This window comes from Manihot esculenta, chromosome 18 (genome assembly GCF_001659605.2).
Source record: "Manihot esculenta cultivar AM560-2 chromosome 18, M.esculenta_v8, whole genome shotgun sequence".
NCBI classification, from domain to species: Eukaryota; Viridiplantae; Streptophyta; class Magnoliopsida; order Malpighiales; family Euphorbiaceae; genus Manihot; species Manihot esculenta.
Window position 1 is genome coordinate 7,736,234 of NC_035178.2, and position 21,196 is coordinate 7,757,429.

The 21,196-nt window shown below is 29.6% G+C and overlaps 1 protein-coding gene across 2 annotated transcripts; it reads right to left on the reverse strand.

The window, feature by feature from the left end:
- Window positions 1–1,298: 1,298 nt before the first annotated feature.
- Window positions 1,299–19,769, reverse strand: LOC110605895 (tetratricopeptide repeat protein 33). Of its 2 annotated transcripts, none has more exons than XM_043953400.1 (5): window positions 19,459–19,769; window positions 3,336–3,474; window positions 3,172–3,203; window positions 2,318–2,404; window positions 1,299–1,738 (listed from the first exon to the last, which is right to left on the reverse strand). In XM_043953400.1, the coding sequence occupies exons 1-5, from the start codon at window positions 19,693–19,695 to the stop codon at window positions 1,604–1,606; spliced, it is 630 nt and encodes a 209-aa protein (XP_043809335.1). In that variant the 5' UTR covers window positions 19,696–19,769; the 3' UTR covers window positions 1,299–1,603. The 2 variants fall into 2 exon arrangements, with proteins under 2 accessions (XP_043809335.1, XP_021600263.2); XM_021744571.2 differs by lacking the exon at window positions 19,459–19,769 and adding an exon at window positions 5,290–5,586.
- Window positions 19,770–21,196: the final 1,427 nt, after the last annotated feature.

The window sequence follows — 21,196 nt, forward strand, 5'->3', positions numbered from 1 at the left end:
AGTTAGAATCAATTATTAGTTATATTTAATAGTTAAATCAAATAAACTATTCATTTAATAACGGATGTAATATTTAGATTTGTGATCATAGTGACAGACGTAGGGTTCAAATTTAGATATTTTAATATGATTTAGTTATCAAATTCTTTTATTATATAAAATATTTTTTTAAAGAAATATGGATCACTAATATTTTTTAATTTTAGTTAAATTATAATTTTAAAACATGGGCTTATTTCTAAAATATATTTTTAGAGAATTAGATGTAAAAATATATTATAAGACACACCAAACTTAATTTACTCGCAATTGAAAATTAAAATTTTAAGAGAATAAATTTTAAAACCTTTAAATATGTTGTCAGTGTAAATTATATGAAAATTAAATCACCTAAGGTAATAATAAAGATTGTATTATGATAAAATCCATCTAATCCTAAATATTTTCCTATAATTACACACATATTAAATAGAAAATTTTGAGAATATATTATTAAAATATAAGAAATAATACAAATATTAAAATTATCCAATTCTACTAAAATGTCAGATTTGTTGGAGGTGTATGATTCTTTGGAATATTTTCATCATTGCCCACCAATTTAGCCACACCCCACTAAAATTCCATGAATCTCTTTGTTGGATGGCTCTTATGGCATGCTAATTATTGGGATGGTAATGGGTAAAGTCTCTATAAATAATACTATTTATAAAATTTAAAATGGATTAATTTTTTCTTTAAAAAAAATATTTTTCATTAAGTACTTTAAACACTAAAAAATATAAAAGTATTTTTTAAAAAAGTATTTTTTATTAAACAAACAGACCTTTAATATGTGTATTTACACGAATATTCAATTAAAAATTCTAGAAATTACATATCCGATCCACGACGACTGCTGCATCTGGGTTCTGTGAGGGAATCATGGCTGCAATCTGGGACGGCGAGAGGTACTCCCCGCCGATTGTGGTTGCGGAGATGATGTCAATGATGTTGAGCTCGATAGCTGACTTTAGCACCATAGGAAGAACCACAGCATTTGCTAGCCGAATGGCTAGCTTTGCTGTTTTGTCTTCTTGATCATGCTGAGCCGTAACTGGGACTTTTGCAAGTAAAAGTTGTATATAGAGAGATTTAAGGGCACTGGAAATCGTCCAACCTCACTTGATCATATTAAAAATTTTGTTGTGGGACTAAAGCTGGAAATTACTTGGGACACCCAATGTGAACGAAGATTCACTTATCCTAAAGATTATTCTGAGGTTAGGTTTGATGCAGATGTTAGACACAACGGCACCTCTTTCTGAATTTTTGTAATATTTGTGTTAATTCTTGTCCTTTCATGTATGAAAAGATCAAAATAAATACATCGACTGTAGGCATTCACCTAAGCTTGGCTAGGCACATTACCCCATTTCTACCATGTAGCACATCTCTATAACAAAGATTACAACACATTACCCCATTTCTACCATCAAGAATAAATGATCTAGTATCCCTTTTTCAACCAGTTTCCTTCTTTCTCAATATTTTACAGCTGCCAAAATCTCGACATTATGCTTCAGCCTTAAACTAGTGCCTTGAGTCGACTTGGACTTAATTTTCAGGAAGTCTCAGCCTTGTCACCAACCACAAAACGACTTTTATCAGTATTCAAGCCGGATGAATGAAGCTGCTTCCGCCTCTTTACAAGAAGTAGTGCAGTATGCCTGTCATCTTGAGCCTCCTCAGAATCGGGCTGCAGATGGAGCACTAACTTGAGCAAAAAAATACAATGACAAAATGCTAAAACATAAAGGGTTAAACTCAGGGACCTAACCAATAGGTGATATATGGCATGCAGATGCGAGACCAGAGGCCCATAAAGAATACTTCATAATGGTCGGAGAGGAGAAACGTAGACACAAGATGATAAACTTTTTAATTTTGGAATATCCTTGATTATTCTGCTTCTCCAAACAACTAAGAAAATTTTTTAAAAAAATGCCAGTAACTGAGATACGATATCGTTAATGCCCCCATTTCGCCACTACTCTCTGTTTTTAGAAGTTTAGTTAAGAATTAAGATCCTTTTTTGGATGCTAGGGATTATTTTTCCTGTTCAGCCAATGGGCCAGCAAGAATACAAGCAAACTCCACATGACCTAATTATCTTTATGCTTCAGCCAGGTTATTTTTTTGGCATCATCAGAAAAGGTTAGGCATCAAACTTGTGAAAGTATGAAAAGCACATATTCCTAGTCCAAGGGCCAGACACTAAATAGTCATACAACAAAACAATAAAACCAAAAAAGCTTCCCAGGACTTATAAATATACCTTTATGGCCAGTGCTTTGTCAAAGCTTTCAATGGCACTATCGGGCTCCCCAAAGTTTAACTGTGCTCTACCAAGGGTGATCCATGCCTGAAATAATCACAATGTGAGAAAAAAATAAAATAGTATGACATAAGCCAGACATAAGCCAATAACTAGGTTTATCAATTTCACTAGGATTACCCTTAAATTCAGATGAATTAATTTATGAGAACAATAATAATACAGAATTTCAAAATGTTCAGCTAATTCATAAGCTGGACTGCATTTAACACATCAGTCACATCTGCCAACCGGTTCGGATTCCAAGCGACTCCACAAGATCCACCACAAACAACTTAAGAAGAGAGCATAACTATGAATGAAAAACAAAGGTTACAGGCAAGTTAGAAAGAAAGTAAAAGATAAAGAATAATCTTCAAAAAGAAAGAGGGGAAATAAAAGAGAGAAATGGAAGCGTCGAAAAAGCAGATAAACATCAAGCATAGTTTGTAAAACAGCTTAGTTTAAGAGTACAGCTTAGTCAAATTGAGTTACTTCTGCTGGCAAGTTTAAGAGTACAGCTTATGATGAGCAAGTTTATGTAATGAGGAATACTGCAAGAAATCTTTAGGAAGTAAGCTGTTAAATTAACTCTATGAAATTGAAAATTATACATGTTGCATTCATTATGTTCTGTACTAAAAAAACTGAAGTTCTATAGATCATTCAATTAATGAACTCATTGCAGGACAACTACTTCAAAGCAGACAATCATTTGAAAGCAAATTAGACAACCTGCAGCATTTGATATACATATATGATATAACATGTGTAGAACAATAAAAACAACAAACAAGAACATAGAATTGTTGTACCTCAGCCCAGGAAGGTTCCAACTCAGTAGCTCCTACCAATTAAAATCCAAAGTGAGTCTATTAAAGTTATAAAGATTTGATATTTAGTTAAAAATAAACAACCAGCATCTATTTGTAAAATAATCAAGCTGCAACAAAGAGTTGGAATCAACAATAACACATACGATTTGCAGCCTTCAATGCATTCCATGCATCTCCAATTTCAAGTAAAACTTGTGCCTTTTGTTCATGCAAGACGGCACTTTCAGGCATCAAATTAAGAGCAGCCTCCCACTTCCCAAGTGCTTCACGATATTTTCCATCCTTTAAAACAGATATCCATCAGCAAAGACATTGTATCAAATACTTAACTCATAAGCAAGTCTATCATCACATCCTATTGCTAATTATAGCAAGGACTTGCATTTGGCAGAGGGCAATCATTCAGAACATCTACTCTCTACCTTAGAAATTAACTGCCACAGGTACAAGAAGAAATGCACATTCACATAATATGTGTTGTTCAAAGCCTTTAATAGATACATACTTAAGTACACACAACAAGTTACCATCAAGTTTAACAGATTTATAGCTGATTGGCCAAGCAAAAAATAAAAAGCAATGCTTGAGGCAATAGGGAAAATTTTTTAAATAACCAATTCAAAGGGAAGCAATTGAATACATAAGTCTGTAAAAGCATTATGGCTATGTACCATAAGGACAGGGAAGCTTAGTCAGGACATGTTACAAAAGACACAAGAATCCTAACCGAAATGAGCTTTATCCTACTGTATGCTTTCCACATACTGGAAACATTTTGGATTTAAGAAACCAGAACCACAATTAAAATTTTTATAACTTCATAAACTGGCATAAATATATTTGAACTTTTGTTACACGCCATCCATGATAACAATTGAACACATTATTGCAATAGCTTAAAGCCTTTACTTGACCCACAACCATTATTACTTGAATTTCCTTTTGAATAATTACATAAGGTGGACAAATATATAATAGAGAAGATCTAAAGCAAACAGATTGTTAGTGATTCTAGCCCTTTCCTCTCTCAATTCTTGTAGTGTATCGAGGAGGTAGAGAGGACATGGCTTCTACTTGTACAATATCCCAAACACTTTTCACATTGCAAGCAATAGAAGTATCTAGTTTACAATTCAGCTTTTTAAAAGACAACTTGATCGTTGATTTCGATACTTAGGTCAGTCATTTTGGAGGCAGCATCTTAAGCAAATGTTCATGCTATGCGTTTCTCCAAAATGTACCTGATAACCTATAAAAAAAACCCCTTAGATTGAGACATATGTATATTGTCCAATGTGGCCAGGCCAGAGAAGAGTAGTTAGAACATCAAGACGGGCAGGACTCTAAGCAATCCGACCACTAAGGCGCCCAGATTTAAGGGCGCTTGGACTAATCTATTTGGGTAATCCTACAATGTTATTAAATGCGTATGCGATAGCAGTCCTGCTGCAGTGTGTGTTAAGGATAACATGGTCTTAACAGGTTAACTATTAAATAAGCCGACTGTACGTCGCTGATGAACAGTCTGAAAGAAGTGCCAAAAGTGCAATTGTCTACTCTGAAGGGAGCTATCGCAAATGTACTTAGTAAAGATGAGGATATATATACCCCTCATCCTTCCTCAAAAAAGGATTCCACTTTGTCTTCTCCAACACTCTTAACCTCTTCTGTAATTCCAACCAAAGAACACGCCCTGTTCAATTACTATCCACATTTACTAGGTCTAAGCTCATTTACTCCCACTGAGACTTTCAACACCGGTTCACGTATCACCATCTTGTGAGCTGTGCCTAAACAATACTAATGTTAATTCATTTTTCATTATAGCAGTATAGCTCCCTAGCAACTAAGCAGATTTTTTCAAGTTTCCCAATATTGCACAACCTACCTCCCCACAAGTACAAAAACTCTTCTACTTTCCACTAACAGTTGCAATCAAATAATTCACCAATTGCAGAGGTTTCATGCCATAATTATGGCGTTTCATGAATGCCCTTTTAAAGACTCGACCAAATTTACAATTTTCAGCATACAAACATTATAGCAGTGATGGGTTTTAAAGAGAGAGAGAAAGAGAGAGATGAATATGGAAAATACCTCCGCTAGCTTATTCCCTTGGGCTTGAAAGGACTCAGCAAGTTGCCTATCGGATTGTGAATTCAAGGGCTCGTGAGAGGCAACCCCATGCTCTTTATAACTATGCTCCCCATCCTGATCTCCAATCTCTATAGAATCTTCAGTATCTTGCTGATCAAAAGGTAGATTTGGGTACTTTGATATGGCTGCCAAAGGGCGTTTCTTGCTCTTATTGTCCTTCTTCCATGTTAGTTTCATCTCTCTTTGCGTGAACTCTCAGCTCTTCCCCGTCGATATCGAAGGGCCTCGCCTGCATTCTTGTCGGTCAGATTCGGATTCGGGTATGCCCATTACATCAATTATTATCCACCCGGCCAAGCGGTCGAAGCCTCAGGCCTTCGTATATCTTGGGCCCAATCTTAAAACAACGTTGGGAAGGTCCGGCCCAACTCTAAAAATAAATAAGCTTGCAGATTTTATTACTCACATCCTGCATTAACCCTTTGTTTCAATCCTTAATTGTATAAAGAAAATGAAGTTAACGGGGAAAAATAAGAGAAAAGAAATAATATAAATTATTATTTTTAATTTCTCTTTTAAAAAAATAAGAATCACTATTATACTTTTATAATCTAAAAAAGAGAGCCTTTAAATAAAAATCCATTTAAAATTTTTTAGATAAATAATATCCATTTATTCTCATTTTTTACTAATTTAAAGAGAAATAATTTTTATTCTCTATTTTAAATGAATTATTTAATATTTTGACTCAAATAAAATATTATTATGAAAAATTATTTTTTATAATATTTAACTAATTATTACCGAAATTATTAAAATAACTAATATTATAAATATTTATTTTTACTTTAATTATTTAATAACTAATTTAGGTATTTGTTATGTGATGACCGCTGGATTTCACTGACTTGGAAAAAGGCCAAGCCTACAGTAACAGAGCCGGCCCTAGACCCGCAAAGTCCCGGGAGTAAGAAGACTCAGCCCATTCATTCTTGTGGTTGAGCTTTTCTCAAGGTCCAACCTTCTCTTTTTGAGCTCGGTCTCGAAACTTAGCAAAATGAGGATCATTGGCCCAGCTCCGAACTACTCGGTTCACACGCGTGCTAAAAGGAAAAATTAAATGGCCATTAGCATGTCGCAGAGGCCTGATTATTCCATACATACGTATCAGCATGGTAGGGACAGGTGACTCAATGACGAGAATGTTGTTATACGTCACTAGCGGACAAAAGAAACGAACAAAAGGGGAGGAGCACTCTCCTCTCAGATCAAGCTTACTGAACCATTGTAAAACCCTATTTTATGGATCTCAGATCATCATTATGTTTTATTAAAGTAAAGTATTAATGACCGCCGATTTGGGTAAAGTCAGATTCAAAAAACAGCGCTCATTTAAAGTCTATGAAGTCCATTTAGCTAATCCATCCAGCATTTTAAGTCTTGAAGTAGACACACGGGGCAGGCCGGAACGACTCACGAGTCCAATTCGGTGACGTGACGTGACGTGAGAAATAATAGAAGGTTCAGTCACTTTGCAGCCCTGATCGCATGCGCGCCGGAGAGAATTAAATAATCATCTTGCATGAAGAGAGGGTCTAACATGTCCATATGTACATAGCTGAGTGACAGAGACCGGTAACACTACAACATAAAAGCCATTAAACTTCACTAACAAATAAAAGAAAAAGAGATAAAAAGGGAGAAATATATTTTTATCTAAGCTTATACTCACACCACTCACAAAATAAAACTGGTGTATTATAAAAATCTCACAAAATAAAACTGATGTATTATAAAAATTATTAAGAGAATTATAGAGCATTGGTCTAAATAAGTTCCACTTAAGGAAGGCTGCAATTTCCAAATACAATGAAGCATGTGGGTCTATGAGTATGACTATGAGGCCACTAACACCATGTTTGGTAGAGAAAACAGGAAAGAGAAATCCAAATGGGTAGTGTACCTTTCTAGATATAGAATTAATTTGGATATTGTTCACAAGGCAAAAGTGTAGCTATCTACACCCATTTCTTCTACAAATGACAAATATTTTCAGTTTGAAGCCAAATGCCACCAAAATCCAACATCACATCTCCATTCCTTTTTTTTTTCATAATTTTTATCTATTTTTTTAATTATTTTAAAAATTATTCTATATTTTCTTTTTTAAACTATAATAATATATAAATTGATAATTATAATTCTATTTAATTTTATTTTAAATAAATTTTTTAAATTTTTTTTAATATTTAATAAAATTTAATATATTTAAAATGGATATAATTATAAAATTATATTTTTAAATATGTGTGAAAAATAAAAGTGGATAGAAATGTAAGTGTAATTTTCGGCAAATGATTATGTATGTTATTGACATAATTATTTTATAAAATATTAGTTGGAAGACAAAAATAAATAATTTATGAAATTTATTTTAATTATATAATTAATTGGGTGTACAGGAAAATAAGGGCATAACTATCATGTTGAAGGATGTTGAAAGTGAAAGCGATTTTCATTTATTGTTTTTCGGCGGAATATATAAATTCACCTTTTAATTTTATTATAATCAATTTCACTTTTTGAAGTATGAAATAAAATAATAAAAAAATAGATACGACGAAAATGTTTTTTTAATAAAATTTAAAGGTGAATTTATGTATTTGTTTTTTTTTTATTAATTATTTTATGATTGATGGTCATAAAGGGCTATGGGATTAAGACCCATGATTAATTAATTAATTAATACATGCTTTTGCTTAACTTAATCATGCATTAAACTCATTTTGTTGCCCTTAATCTTCTTCTACTTTTTGAATTAGCATAAAAGAGGAACATCATTGGTCAGTACGTCGGTCTGACCTTCTTTATTTCAATGAAAAAGGAAATTTTGATTCATTTCTTTTTATGTAATATGCAAATCCATATCTCCTACTGGGGTTGTTGATTTCATATCGAGAAAAAATCTATTGAATTAAATTAATTTAAAATTTTAATTTAATTTTTTTATTTTTTAATTTAATTTTTATTTAGTTTAATTTTAATAAAAATTTCGATAAAAAGTAAATTAAACTAATTAATAATAATAATATATTATTTTTTATAATATAAAAAATAAAAAAAAAATTAATTTATTAAATTAATTTAATTTTTATTTTTAAAAATAATATAATTTTAATATTTAATTTATTAAATTCAGCTTAATTTTAAAGGAATCCACCAAACTCTCACGTCTCGACGCCCAACCAAAGTAAATGCAAATGGATGATTCCACTTCATCATTTTCTTTCCGTTTATAATTAAAAATTTTATAAAAAATTAATCTGATTGATTTTTTAAGTAATTTTCTGTATTAAAATAATAAAAAAATATTTTTAATTTAAATTTCAATTTTTAAAAAAATAAAAAATTGGCTTAATTTATTTAAATTATTTTTTCATTAAAATTCCAAACAAAGGATTTGAGGAAATTGAATTTTTTTTTTTAAGAAAAAAACATCAGAATCAACATTCAAACGTACCCGTGGACGTCTTTTTACAAAAGTTGTATTTTTGTTTCCCTTTTTTATTAAATTTTAAAATAAATCTTAAATCCCACTTACGTATTAGATTTATATTTGTGTTTTGGTAATTGAGTCTACAATCCATTTCAACTTGGAGATAATTAATATCTAAAAGGTTGGATTTGGTAATAATTTTGAAGGTATTAAAATATTAATATTTTAGAAATTAAAAAAATAAATTATTATTAAAATCCATTAGAAAAAATATATTATTTAAATCTTTCTGTGCATTGTTAAGTTACGTCGTTATGAAAATCTGAAATCATTAGGCGAAAAACAGACCCGACATACCACATCACTTCTTGAGTTTCCCACTGGAGATGAGTGCGTACTGCCCAAGCTCTCGGCCCATCTCCAATTCTATGCATCATGTTTTTCACTATTTTAATATTTTATATTAAAATGGTATAATATTATTTTCAATTTTTTTCACTAATTTTAATATTAAAAAAATATTTTATTTATATTTTTCTCTCTTTTTAATATTATATTATTTATTTTATTTTAATTTTATTTATATATTTCATTCAAAAAATTCATATAATTTTATATTTTCATTCTAAATATTTATATATTTTATATTTTCATTTAATAGTTAAATATTTAATTATTTTATAAATAAATAAAAAAACATATTAATTATAAAAATATATTAATTAAATAATAATTATAAATATTTAATGTACAGTGAATAAATATATTTTAAATTAATATATATTGTTAGATTATAATATATGTGTCATTTTATTAATTTATTTATATTATTCTATATAATATATTATAAATAAATTAATTTATTATAAATATTATTTATAATTGTAAATATATTAATTTAAATTAAATTTCAATAATTATAAAAATATAAAATAAATTAAAAATATAATAAATTATGAAAATAAAAAAATTAAATTTAATTAAAAATATATATAAATTTTAAATTATATTATAATTTAAAAAAATAAAAAAAATAAAAAAATATAAATTTTAAATTATATTATATATTAAAAAAAAATAAAATAAAATAGTGCTGCTATATTACCACGTCATATTTAACGTGATACTGTAGCCAAAGCATACGATTTTGGCGTAGCATTCGAGTTCCATCCCTAAACGCCAAAATGAAAATTCGCATAGGGTTGGAGATGGCCTGGTGAGGGGTCCACGTACGGTATGGAAGGACCCTTTCGCTTATATTAATAGATTCCTTCTCCTTGGGCTTAAGAAACGAACAGAGATGGATGGAAAGCAGAATCAAAGATCAGGTGGTGAACAGCTGTTCCTCACTGGAGACTATAATGAACCCGTCGGATCATCGGAGATTGAGCCCCGGTTCAAACCCAAGAATGGAAGCGTGTTTCCAATAAAAAAGAAGTTAGTGAAGAGCATGATGCTTGATACTATTGCTTCTGTCTTCAGCTCTGCTTCTTCTTCTGTTGCTCAGAAGAACAGCAAAAATGGCGTCTTTCGCAGAAACAAGGTTCAGCCATCGAATACTGATTGAGTGGTAGCTGATGGAGTTTCCCTTTTTGTTTCAGTTGTTTTTGTTGATTGTTGCTGTTAATAAGAATTATAGATTTTATATATGAATTAGTTCTTCATCTCCTTAATCTGCGGTGGCTGTGATTTTTTTTTTCTTTTTTCTTTTTTTCTTCTCGCCATGATAGATTTGCCGTGTCCTCGTCTGGGTGGTTCTTCACCGGAATTCGGACGCAGGTGACCAATTTGATAATAACAGTTCCGAGACAATCATCATCCACATGAATTAAATTTGAACTTTTCCCTGAAAGTTAAAAAGAAACCTAAAGGATGTGTGCCCAGAAGAGATTGCGTTTTCCAAGAAAAGTACAAGTTTAAGTGATTGAATGGGATGAAAAGCATATTAGCAGTCCTCAGTCTCGTGAGGTACAAGAGAAGAAAAAATAAATGTTGTCAGGATAGACACAGAACATTCTCGTATTAGGAGCGCATCGGATCTCTGAATCAATTTTCACTGTCCGAACGACAAGTTCTCATTGGATTTAAGTTTTATATATTATTTATAAAAAATGTTTTATTTAATTATTAAAATTTTCAAATATAAGTTACTATTTTAAATAATAATTTACTTAAATTACTAAATTCAAATATTTTTTTGAATAATAGTAATCTCATTTAAAATATATTTAATATAAATTTTGAAATAGGTTGGAGTAAACAGATTCATATTGTTTTTTTAAGTAAAATATGAAGTCAAGAACTCAATCTGTAACAGCCCGCTTACCGGACCATCACCGGCACTAGGATTCAGATCGGCTTAAGGCCGCCGGGACCCGTAGTAAGCCTACTGTCAACTCTGTGTACCTGATAAATCCCATACATGATCACACTTAAACTTAAAACTGTTACTTACTCTTCTCTATTTTTTTTTTTTCTTTGCTTGACTATCTTTTCTTTTCTTGAAACTTTTCTCATCCACTAAGCCTGGACTATGCATGCTCTGTCTGTATGCACTCGAAGAGTGATACCTGCTATGGTACCATACAGTAACTACAGAGATAGAAAGACTACCATGCACCAAGCCTAGCGCATCATAACAACATTATCTCAATCATACATAACATAAAAGGATCATGTGCAAAGGGATAACAAGCACTAGGGCCAAGCCCAATACTATAACTCACTATATAACTTGCTATTACATCATTTCTATACATTACATAAACTCTGTACTGTACATCATTATCATGTCCACTATTCTATACTATTACATATGCCTTTACCCTTGCTTTCTCTTTCTCTTTCTCTTCTCTGAGGCCCTGAAAAATGGGGTTAGGGAGAGGGATGAGCTACTAAAGCCCAGTGAGCGGAATCTATAAAAAAATCACAGTTTAAACATGCTATCATATGATGCATCACTGCACAAACATTTCACATCTCGGATTGGACATGATCCCAAAACTCCCTCTGTCAGTGCCCGGCTCCCAAAGGAGCTCACACAGGTCTTTCACTAACTACTCATGGTGCCCGACCCTATAAGGGCTCTCACAGGACTCATCCAAGGTAAATGCCCGGCCCCAAAGGAGCTCACACAGGACATACAATAATGACAGACTTATGGGCTATTGAGATCGCCTCGGTCCAATCCACATATACAAGTAATAATGCAATGCATCAACTTGGTGAATACTAATGCAAAGCATCCTACATAAACATGGCATTAATGATGCATGAATCATGCTAAAACAGTTCTTAACTTTTAAAAGAAAGTTCTGTTCCACTCACCTCTGTCAACTGCTGAGCAGTCTCTGTAACTCTAACTCTGTGGGCCTCCTTGGTCTCTCGGGTCCGTACCTACACAGGTGGACTCAAATGAGGACCAAACTTACTTCAAACTTACTTAAACATAACTCTTCATATCTCCCCAAAACCCCTCTAAAACATCATAGGCATGCATGGAAAAATGGGCAAAAGAAGGCTGGACTGGGCACTTTCGGCGGCTGGTTCGGCGGCCGAAACCCCTCTCCAGAGACGAAACTCATGCATGTTCGGCGGCACCTTCGGCGGCCGAAAGCCTCGTCCAGAGACGAAACTCATGCACTTTCGGCGGCCGAACTCCCTCTTTCGGCGGCCGAAAGTCTCTTTCTCACCCAAAAGCCTAGCTTTCGGGGGCAAGGTTTGGCAGCCGAAACTGCCTCCACAAGGGGTTCGGCGGCCGAACCTTGCTTCGGCGGCCGAACCTGGATTCTCCAGAAAGGCAGAATCCGAGCACAATTTATGCTCTCAGCCTCCCAAAATCCTATCAAACACCCATAACATGCATACCAACACTTCTCAACTAACACACAACATATCTCATGCATATAGGGGCCTAAAAACTAGCTCAAACCCCAAAAACAACAACAAAACTCATACTAACTCATATGATTCTCATATGCTCAAACTCATGCTTATACCCCCAAAACATGCCATAATACTCTCTACAACTCTTAAAACTTGCTTTAAACATAAGGGGAGGTGAGGATCCATGCTTACCTCTTGAAGAACGAGAGGCTTGATGATCCAAGCTTGGAGATGGGGGAAAACTCACTCAAAATCTCCAAGTACTCAACTTTGCTTCCTTTTGCTCAAAACTCTAAAACAAAGCTCAAATCAAGTGAAAACATGCAAGATTTGAGGAAAACATGAGAAATCACACCTAGGAGAGCTTGAACCTACCTTTGACCCAAAAACAGAGTGTTTAACACTCAAGTCTCGGGCAAAGGGGCTTTTGTAGTGGCCAACCGACTCTTCCTTCGGCGGCCTAACGTGCATGCAAAACCATGCAACTTTCGGCGGCCGAACTTCACCTTCGGCGGCCGAACCTGGCTTTTGTCCCCTTGGCCTTTTCATTTCCAAAACTCAATTTTCTTAACTCAAAACATGCAAACATGATAAAAACACTTAAAAAACATCTTAAAAACCTTTCTTCTACCCTTAGGGCAAGCTCCGACATCCTCGAATCCCGACTTCCAACGGAAAATCCGCCGGAACGTAGGAATTTCGATACCGGGGTCTAGCCGGGTATTACATCAATATGTTAATTAATATTTCTATTGGTTATAATTATTATATCTACGAGCAACCTATCAAAAATTAGTTATTGATCTTGCGGGTTAAATTGGTCATTTACGTAAACTTATAAAATAATTTTAATTGAAAATAATATTAAACAATAATTAAATGTTGATTAATTAATAAATATATGATATTTATTAAATTTAAAATAATAATATAAAGGAGTAATGAAAAAGTTGGGATAACAAGAAAAAGGGAAATTTGACCAGTTTTCATATTATCTCAAGTGAATTTCGTGGAAATGCAAGTGCGTGTAAGAATAAATTAGGATTATTTATTTATTTTATTCGGCAAAAAAAAACTAAAAAACGAATTTCTTTTGCAAAATGAAGTTTGACCACTCAATATAAAGCTAACTATAATTTTGGATTTTATTTATATAAAATTATTATATATTATTTCCAAATCAATCACTAAAATTATTTGGTCGGTCTCTCTTTATTAATTTGATTTTTAAAAACATTTTTTTAATGACTATAATATTTTTTATTAATTTTTTAGTTATATATATTTTAAATATATTAAATTTTATTAAATATTAAGATGAATTTTAAAAAATTTTAAAAAATAAAATAAAATAAATAGAATTATATTAATTAATCTATATATTATTATAATTTAAAAAAATAAAAATAAATAAAAAATTTAAAATAATAAAAAAATATAAAACGAAAGGAGTATATATATAATAAAATTAAATAATTTTTTTATTAACTTTTAATTATACCATCTTAAAAATATTAAATTTTATTAAATATTTAAAAAAAATTAAAAATAAAATTAAAATTAAAATAAAATTAAATAGAATTATTATTTATATTTAAAGCCAGTGAAATATTTATAGTTAAATATCTAAAATATTTATTAATATGGATAAAAGTTATAGAATGGAAGGAAAAAAAATTCATAATTTTACTTTTATTTTTTTTTAATTTTAAATATGAATAACTCAACATTTACAAAATGAAAGCGAATTATATATCTATCACCATTTAACTTTTAATAATGTAATAACTTAATTCCGGAAATAAGTAAATATCATATTTTATTTGTATAGACTAAATAATTTTATAATTAAAAAATTAAAGAGGTAAATAAAATAAAAATAAAGTATTTTTTTATGAAAAATGTGAGAATAAATTATGGGTACTGACGTATTACTAAATTTTAATAAGTTAGTTGACAAAATCAATAAAAATTCAATTTAAAATTATTCATTATGTAAAAAAGTAAAGAAATTATTATTTTTAAATTAAAAAATTATTATAAAAAATCAAATAAATTATTTTTTTAATACCTAATTGAATTGAATTTAGGTGATGTGAAAACAAGTATATAGCACCATATGAAAGGATTAATTAATTCTATGATTTGAAAGTTAAACACATAAGTATAATAAAAATAAAATTGGAAGTTATTTTTTTTATTAAAATAAATAATTTTTTTTTAATTAGAAAAATATGATTTGCATTGAAATTGCCTGGAAGATAGTAACCAGCAGCTCGTATCCATCTAGAAGATAATTTTAAAAAAAAATAATTATAATTTTTTTTATCATTCTAGGTCGATACGAATTGTCGGTTTACTATGTCTGACTGCATTAATTTTAAAAAATCTTCTACGACGTCGACACATCTAAGTGAGGGATTTTAAACCGCATGTTGAGAAGGGTAGTAGCACAGAAATAGTAAACCCCAATTCGTATCCATCTGTAACCCAAGCTTTGCCCTTCTAAACATGCGGCTACTACCCTACTAACTGCAGTGCTTACTTTGGTGGGGAAACTCATCAGGGTGATCGCTACTTAACTGATTGCCACGTATATATCGTTCACGCGTCTTCAACCTTCGGATGCTTTCCTACCAAGTTTACTATATGATTGGCTGATATTTCAGAGCTGTAAAGAATTTAATAAAAACAAATTATTATTTACTCTCGTAGTATAAAAATTTATTATTAATTTTTAAATTTTAAAAAATATCTATCACGTATTAAAAAGTTAATTAATTAATTAATATTAATTTTAACTATGAAATATTATAAAAAAATATAAAATATGTTAACAGATTAATTAGAAATTTAAATATAAAATATGTTAACAGATTAATTAGAAATTTTTTTATAAAATTAAAAACTTGTATTATAATTTAAAGACTAAATAGTTATTTTTTAAATAATAATATTTCGTAAAAATTTAATTTTTGATATTTTTAATTTATAAATTACTTTTTATTTTAAAATAATGATGAATTGTTAGTTTATTGATTTATTTAATACGCATAAAGAATATTCATTCATTTTTAAAATTAATTTAATAATACGACTTTCTTAATTAATGTAAAAATGAAATAAAGGCTTTGTATTTTTTTTTTTTTTTTTTTTTTGTGAGTAAATGGAGTTGTATATAATTAATTAAATCAAGCAAAGTTCCTACATCCACTCAGAAACAGAGGAGCTCTTAGAGAAAGAAAGAAGCAAGGCATTAGCAATAGGCATGGAGATGGAGAAGATGAAGACAGAGACATGGTTCAAATCGAAGAATGGAAGTGTGTTTCCAAAGAAGAGGAGGCTTGCTAAGCGAATGATTTTTGATTTGTTGCTCCAATCTCTTACATCCTGTTTCTCCTGTTCCTCTGGAGCTGCTCATCAACCCGGAAACTCCAGCTGCCTCAAAAACATCATGGCTCCTGCAAAAGTATCAAATATTAGCTGAACTTGTATTGTTGTTGATGATTTCTCTTGTATGTTTTGATATTTTCCCTTCAATTTAAGATCCACTACTAGATTTATTAGAAGTTCGGCTCTGGAAATCATGTGTAACTAAAATTCTGTGTAATAAAACCACTTTTCTCTGTGATTCTGTGACTGGTTTTTCTCTCAAGTTGACATTCCTTGAAATTCTCAGTCGGAAAAAATTTGCGAACTGAGGTTTTATTACTCCATAGATATCCAACACTACACAAGAGAGAGGCATGGAAAAGATTTGTATGGAAGAAGATGGAGAAAAACCCAGGAAGAACTTCATAAGAGGCAGGCCTTATCAACTCCATGAATAAAGCAACCCTTGATTATAGGTTCAATCCATTTGGATTAACCTTTTTTTTTCCAAAAAAAACTCCGCTTATATATATGACGTTATTTTGTTTCGAGTTTTTTTTATCAATTTAAGGTTAATAATAAAGTATTTGTGAATTTGAGATTTCACCGCTACACAGCAATCAATATGATCGGACGCCATTTCCAATCTCCGTTTCAAAAAGAAATAGTTCGGCCCCACTCTGCCATTATTTATTTTTTTTTATTTTTAATTATTAAAATAATTATATCAATTAATTAATATATTATTTTTATATTATATTAATTAATAATTTTATTTATATTATATTTTTATTATAATAAATTTTTTATAATATATTTTATTAATTTTAATATATTATTATAATTAAATAATACTAATTATAAATTTATTTATTTGTTATTAAATACATACACAAAAACACTGAATTAAATATTAATAATAAATTAATTAATTAATTTATTTATTAATATGAATGTTTAAAATTATAAAAATAAACATAATTACATAATAATATTAATTTTATAATATTATATATAATTACATAATACAATTAATTTTATAATACTAAAATTATATAGATTCAGTAATATTTTTAATTTAAATATTAATAATAAAATATATTAAATATTAAAGATAATTGATTTATAATTTATTATGCAATTAAATTAATTTATTAATTTATTTTTCTTTAATAAATTATAAACAATTTAATATTTTTAACAATATTTAATAACAAAGTAATATAATAATTTTAAATAACATCTACTAACAAGATAATATAATAATTTTCAACATTTTATATCAAAAAGAAAAAATAAATAAATTAAATAATTAATTCAATGAAATAATTTTATATACTACTCAATATTATAATTCTAAATATTTTTTTATATAGTCTTTTTACTATTAATTTTTATAGTACTCTTATATATTAAAAATATTTTTATAAAATATAATAATTATTATAATTAATTTTAATATTTTATAAAATTATAAAATAATATTATTATGCGATTAAACGTGAATAATATTACTGGTACTATTTAATTATAATATTATTATATTAATATATAAAAATAATAAAAAATTTATCACTAAATAAATTATAAGATATTATTAAATTATTTTTATATATTTAATTATAATTAAATTATTTTTATACATCTACTCGCTATATAATATTAATTTTATAATTTTAAAATTATATAATGCATGTAATTTATCAGGTTCTGATGACTTTTATAAAGGTGTCAGAAATTATTTTTAATTACCGTAGTTAAATTTTAAATTTATAAATATTTTATTTTTAATTTTAAATTAATAAATTGTTTATTTCTAATCTTAAAAGGCCCCTTTTATTTCATCCAAAATCCTAGATACTCAAATGTCCTTTTAAGCTTTAAACAAACTGAGATTAATTTAGTATTTTTTAAAAAATAAAAAAATTATATAAAATAAGGTCATCAACTAAGTGCTCGAGAGAAAGAAACATTGACGGGATCCCAAAAGTCAAAAAAGTGATTTCCAAAGTAGAGATCCCCACGTGTGCTTGTCCTGTTAGTTAAGTGCCTAATTTTTATTTTAATTATTATGTCCAAGTATATTCTAGGGCATGTATTCTGTAACTGTTGTACAAAAAAAAAAAAAAAGAAGCAGCTTGGCTATCTGAAGGGTGGTGTGACTCTTTTACTATCTGAATTGGGTACATGAGCCAGGTGATTATGGGTTTTTAAGATTTGTGAGTTATTGATTTTTTTTTTTTTTAAATCTTTATAAGCCTTGGAGGCCCATTAACAGTTTGTATGCTACATTTTAGGCTTAGTCATGTAATTTGAGACTTTTTAATAAATATTTTAATATCTTTGATAAAAGGAAAAAAAAATCTATAGTAAAACCAACATCGTAGGATTTTTTATTTCCCGTTTTCAAAATGATTTGAGTTATCATGTGATTGAATAAGTTATTTGTTCAAAATATAATATTTATATAGACGAATTAAATTAAATAAAATCGATTCATACTTTATTTATAAATATATTAACCATTCATTTAAAATTAAAAATTTTATAAAAATTTAATTTATTTATTAATAATTTTTTCATTTAAAATAAAAGTATTTAATTATTTGAACCTAAAGGTAAGAGGCTTTTAGAATATATTCAAAAAATGGACTTGGGTGAAGTGGACTGGTCTTCATGGAGCTGTAAACATGGAAAGAAGAAGGGTACTGGGTTACAGATCAAATTGAGTAATCGTACAATGTTATTAAATGCCTATGCGATAGCAGACCTGATGTACCGTGTGTTAAGGATAACATGGTCTTAACCGGTTAACTATTAAATAAGACGACTGTACATCACTGATTAACCGTCTGAAAAAACTGCCAAAAGACAACTGTCTACTCTGAAGGGGCATATCGCAAATGTACTTAGTAAAGATGAGGATATATATATACCCCTCATCCTTCCTCAGAAAAAGGATTCCACATTGTCTTCTCCAACACTCTTAACCTCTTCTGTAATTCCAACCAAAGAACACCCCCTGTTCAATTACTATCCACATTTACTAGGTCTAAGCTCATTTACTCCCACTGAGACTTTCAACACCGGTTCACGTGTCACCATCTTGTGATCTGTACCTAAACAATACTAATGTTAATTCATTTTTCATTATAGCAGTATAGCTCCCTAGCAACTAAGCAGATTTTTTCAAGTTTCCCAATAATTACAACCTCCCCACAAGTACAAAAACTCTTGGTACTTTCCACTAACAGTTGCAATCAAATAATTCACCAATTGCAGAGGTTTCATGCCATAATTATGGCGTTTCATGAATGCCCTTTTAAAGACTCGACCAAATTTACAATTTTCAGCATACAAACATTATAGCAGTGATGGGTTTTAAAGAGAGAGAGAGAGATGAATATGGAAAATACCTCGGCTAGCTTATTCCCTTGGGCTTGAAAGGACTCAGCAAGTTGCCTATCGGATTGTGAATTCAAGGGCTCGTGAGAGGCAACCCCATGCTCTTTATAACTATGCTCCCCATCCTTATCTCCAATTTCTATAGAATCTTCAGTATCTTGCTGATCAAAAGGTAGATTTGGGTACTTTGATATGGCTGCCAAAGGGCGTTTCTTGCTCTTATTGTCCTTCTTCCATGTTAGTTTCATCTCTCTGTGCGTGAACTCTCAGCTCTTCCCTGTCGATATCGAAGGGCCTCGCCTGGATTCTTGTCGGTCAGATTCGGATTCGGGTATGCCCATTACATCAATTATTATCCACCCGGTCAAGCGGTCGAAGCCTCAGGCTTTCGTATATCTTGGGCCCAATCTTAAAACAACGTTGAGAAGGTCCGGCCCAACTCTAAAAATAAATAAGCTTGCAGATTTTTTTAGTCGCATTCTGCATTAACCCTATGTTTCAATCCTTAATTGCATAAAGAAAATGAAGTTAACGGGGAAAAATAAGAGAAAATAAACAATAGAAAATTATTATTTTTAATTTCCCTCTTTAAAAAATAAGAATTACTATTATACTTTTATAATCTAAAAAAGAGAGCCTTTAAATAAAAACAATTTATTCTCTTTTAAATGCATTATTTAATATTTTGATTCAAATAAAATATTATTATTATAAAAAATTATTTTTTATAATATTTAGTTAATTATTACTGAAACAGTTATCTATTATTAAATAACTAATATTATAATTATTTAATAACTAATTTAGGTATTTGTTATGTCTTATTAAAGTAAAGTATTATTAGAGTTTTTCCCCAATCCATCATTAAAACTAGGTTAACTATAGACCAATAAATTTTAACTGAATAGTAATGAAGTTTGTCTCTAAAATTTTGATATTTCAAACTTAAATCCTATTTAAAAAGAATTATATTTAAAATAATTAAATCGAGTGTTTTTATATTTTTTTAAGTGAGGTCAAAAATTTAATAGACCGAATAAAATAAAAATAGTGTATTATAAAATTTACTAAGAGAATTATACAAATTGGTCTAAATAAGTTGCACTTAAGGAAGGCTGCAATTTCCAAATACAATGAAGCATGTGGGTCTATGAGTATGACTATGAAGCCACTAAGACCATGTTTGGTAGAGAAAACAGCAAAGAGAATTCCAAATGTGTAGTACCTTTACTCTATAGATATAGAATTAATTTGGATAATGTTCACAAGGCAAAAGTGTAGCTATCTACACCTATTTCTTCTACAAATGACAAATATTTTCAGTTTGAAGTCAACTGCCACCAAAATCCATTCCTCTTTGTGGATAATAAATATTGTTCTAATATAATATTATCCCATAATTTTTATTTATTTTTTTAATTATTTTAAAAATTATAATTATAATTTTTGGCAATATATTAGTTGTAAGACAAAAATAAATAATTTATGGAATTTATTTTAATTATATAGTTAATTGGGTGTATAGGAAAATAAAGACATAACTATCATGTTGAAGGATGTTGAAAGTGAAAGCAATTTTCATTTATTGTTTTTTGATGGAATATATAAATTCACCTTTTAATTTTATTATAATTAAATTGGCTTAATTTTACTTTTCAAGTATTAAAGTGTGAAATAAAATAATTAAAAAATGAGGGTACTATAAAGTTTTTTTAATAAAATTCAAAAAGTGAATTTATGTATTTTTTT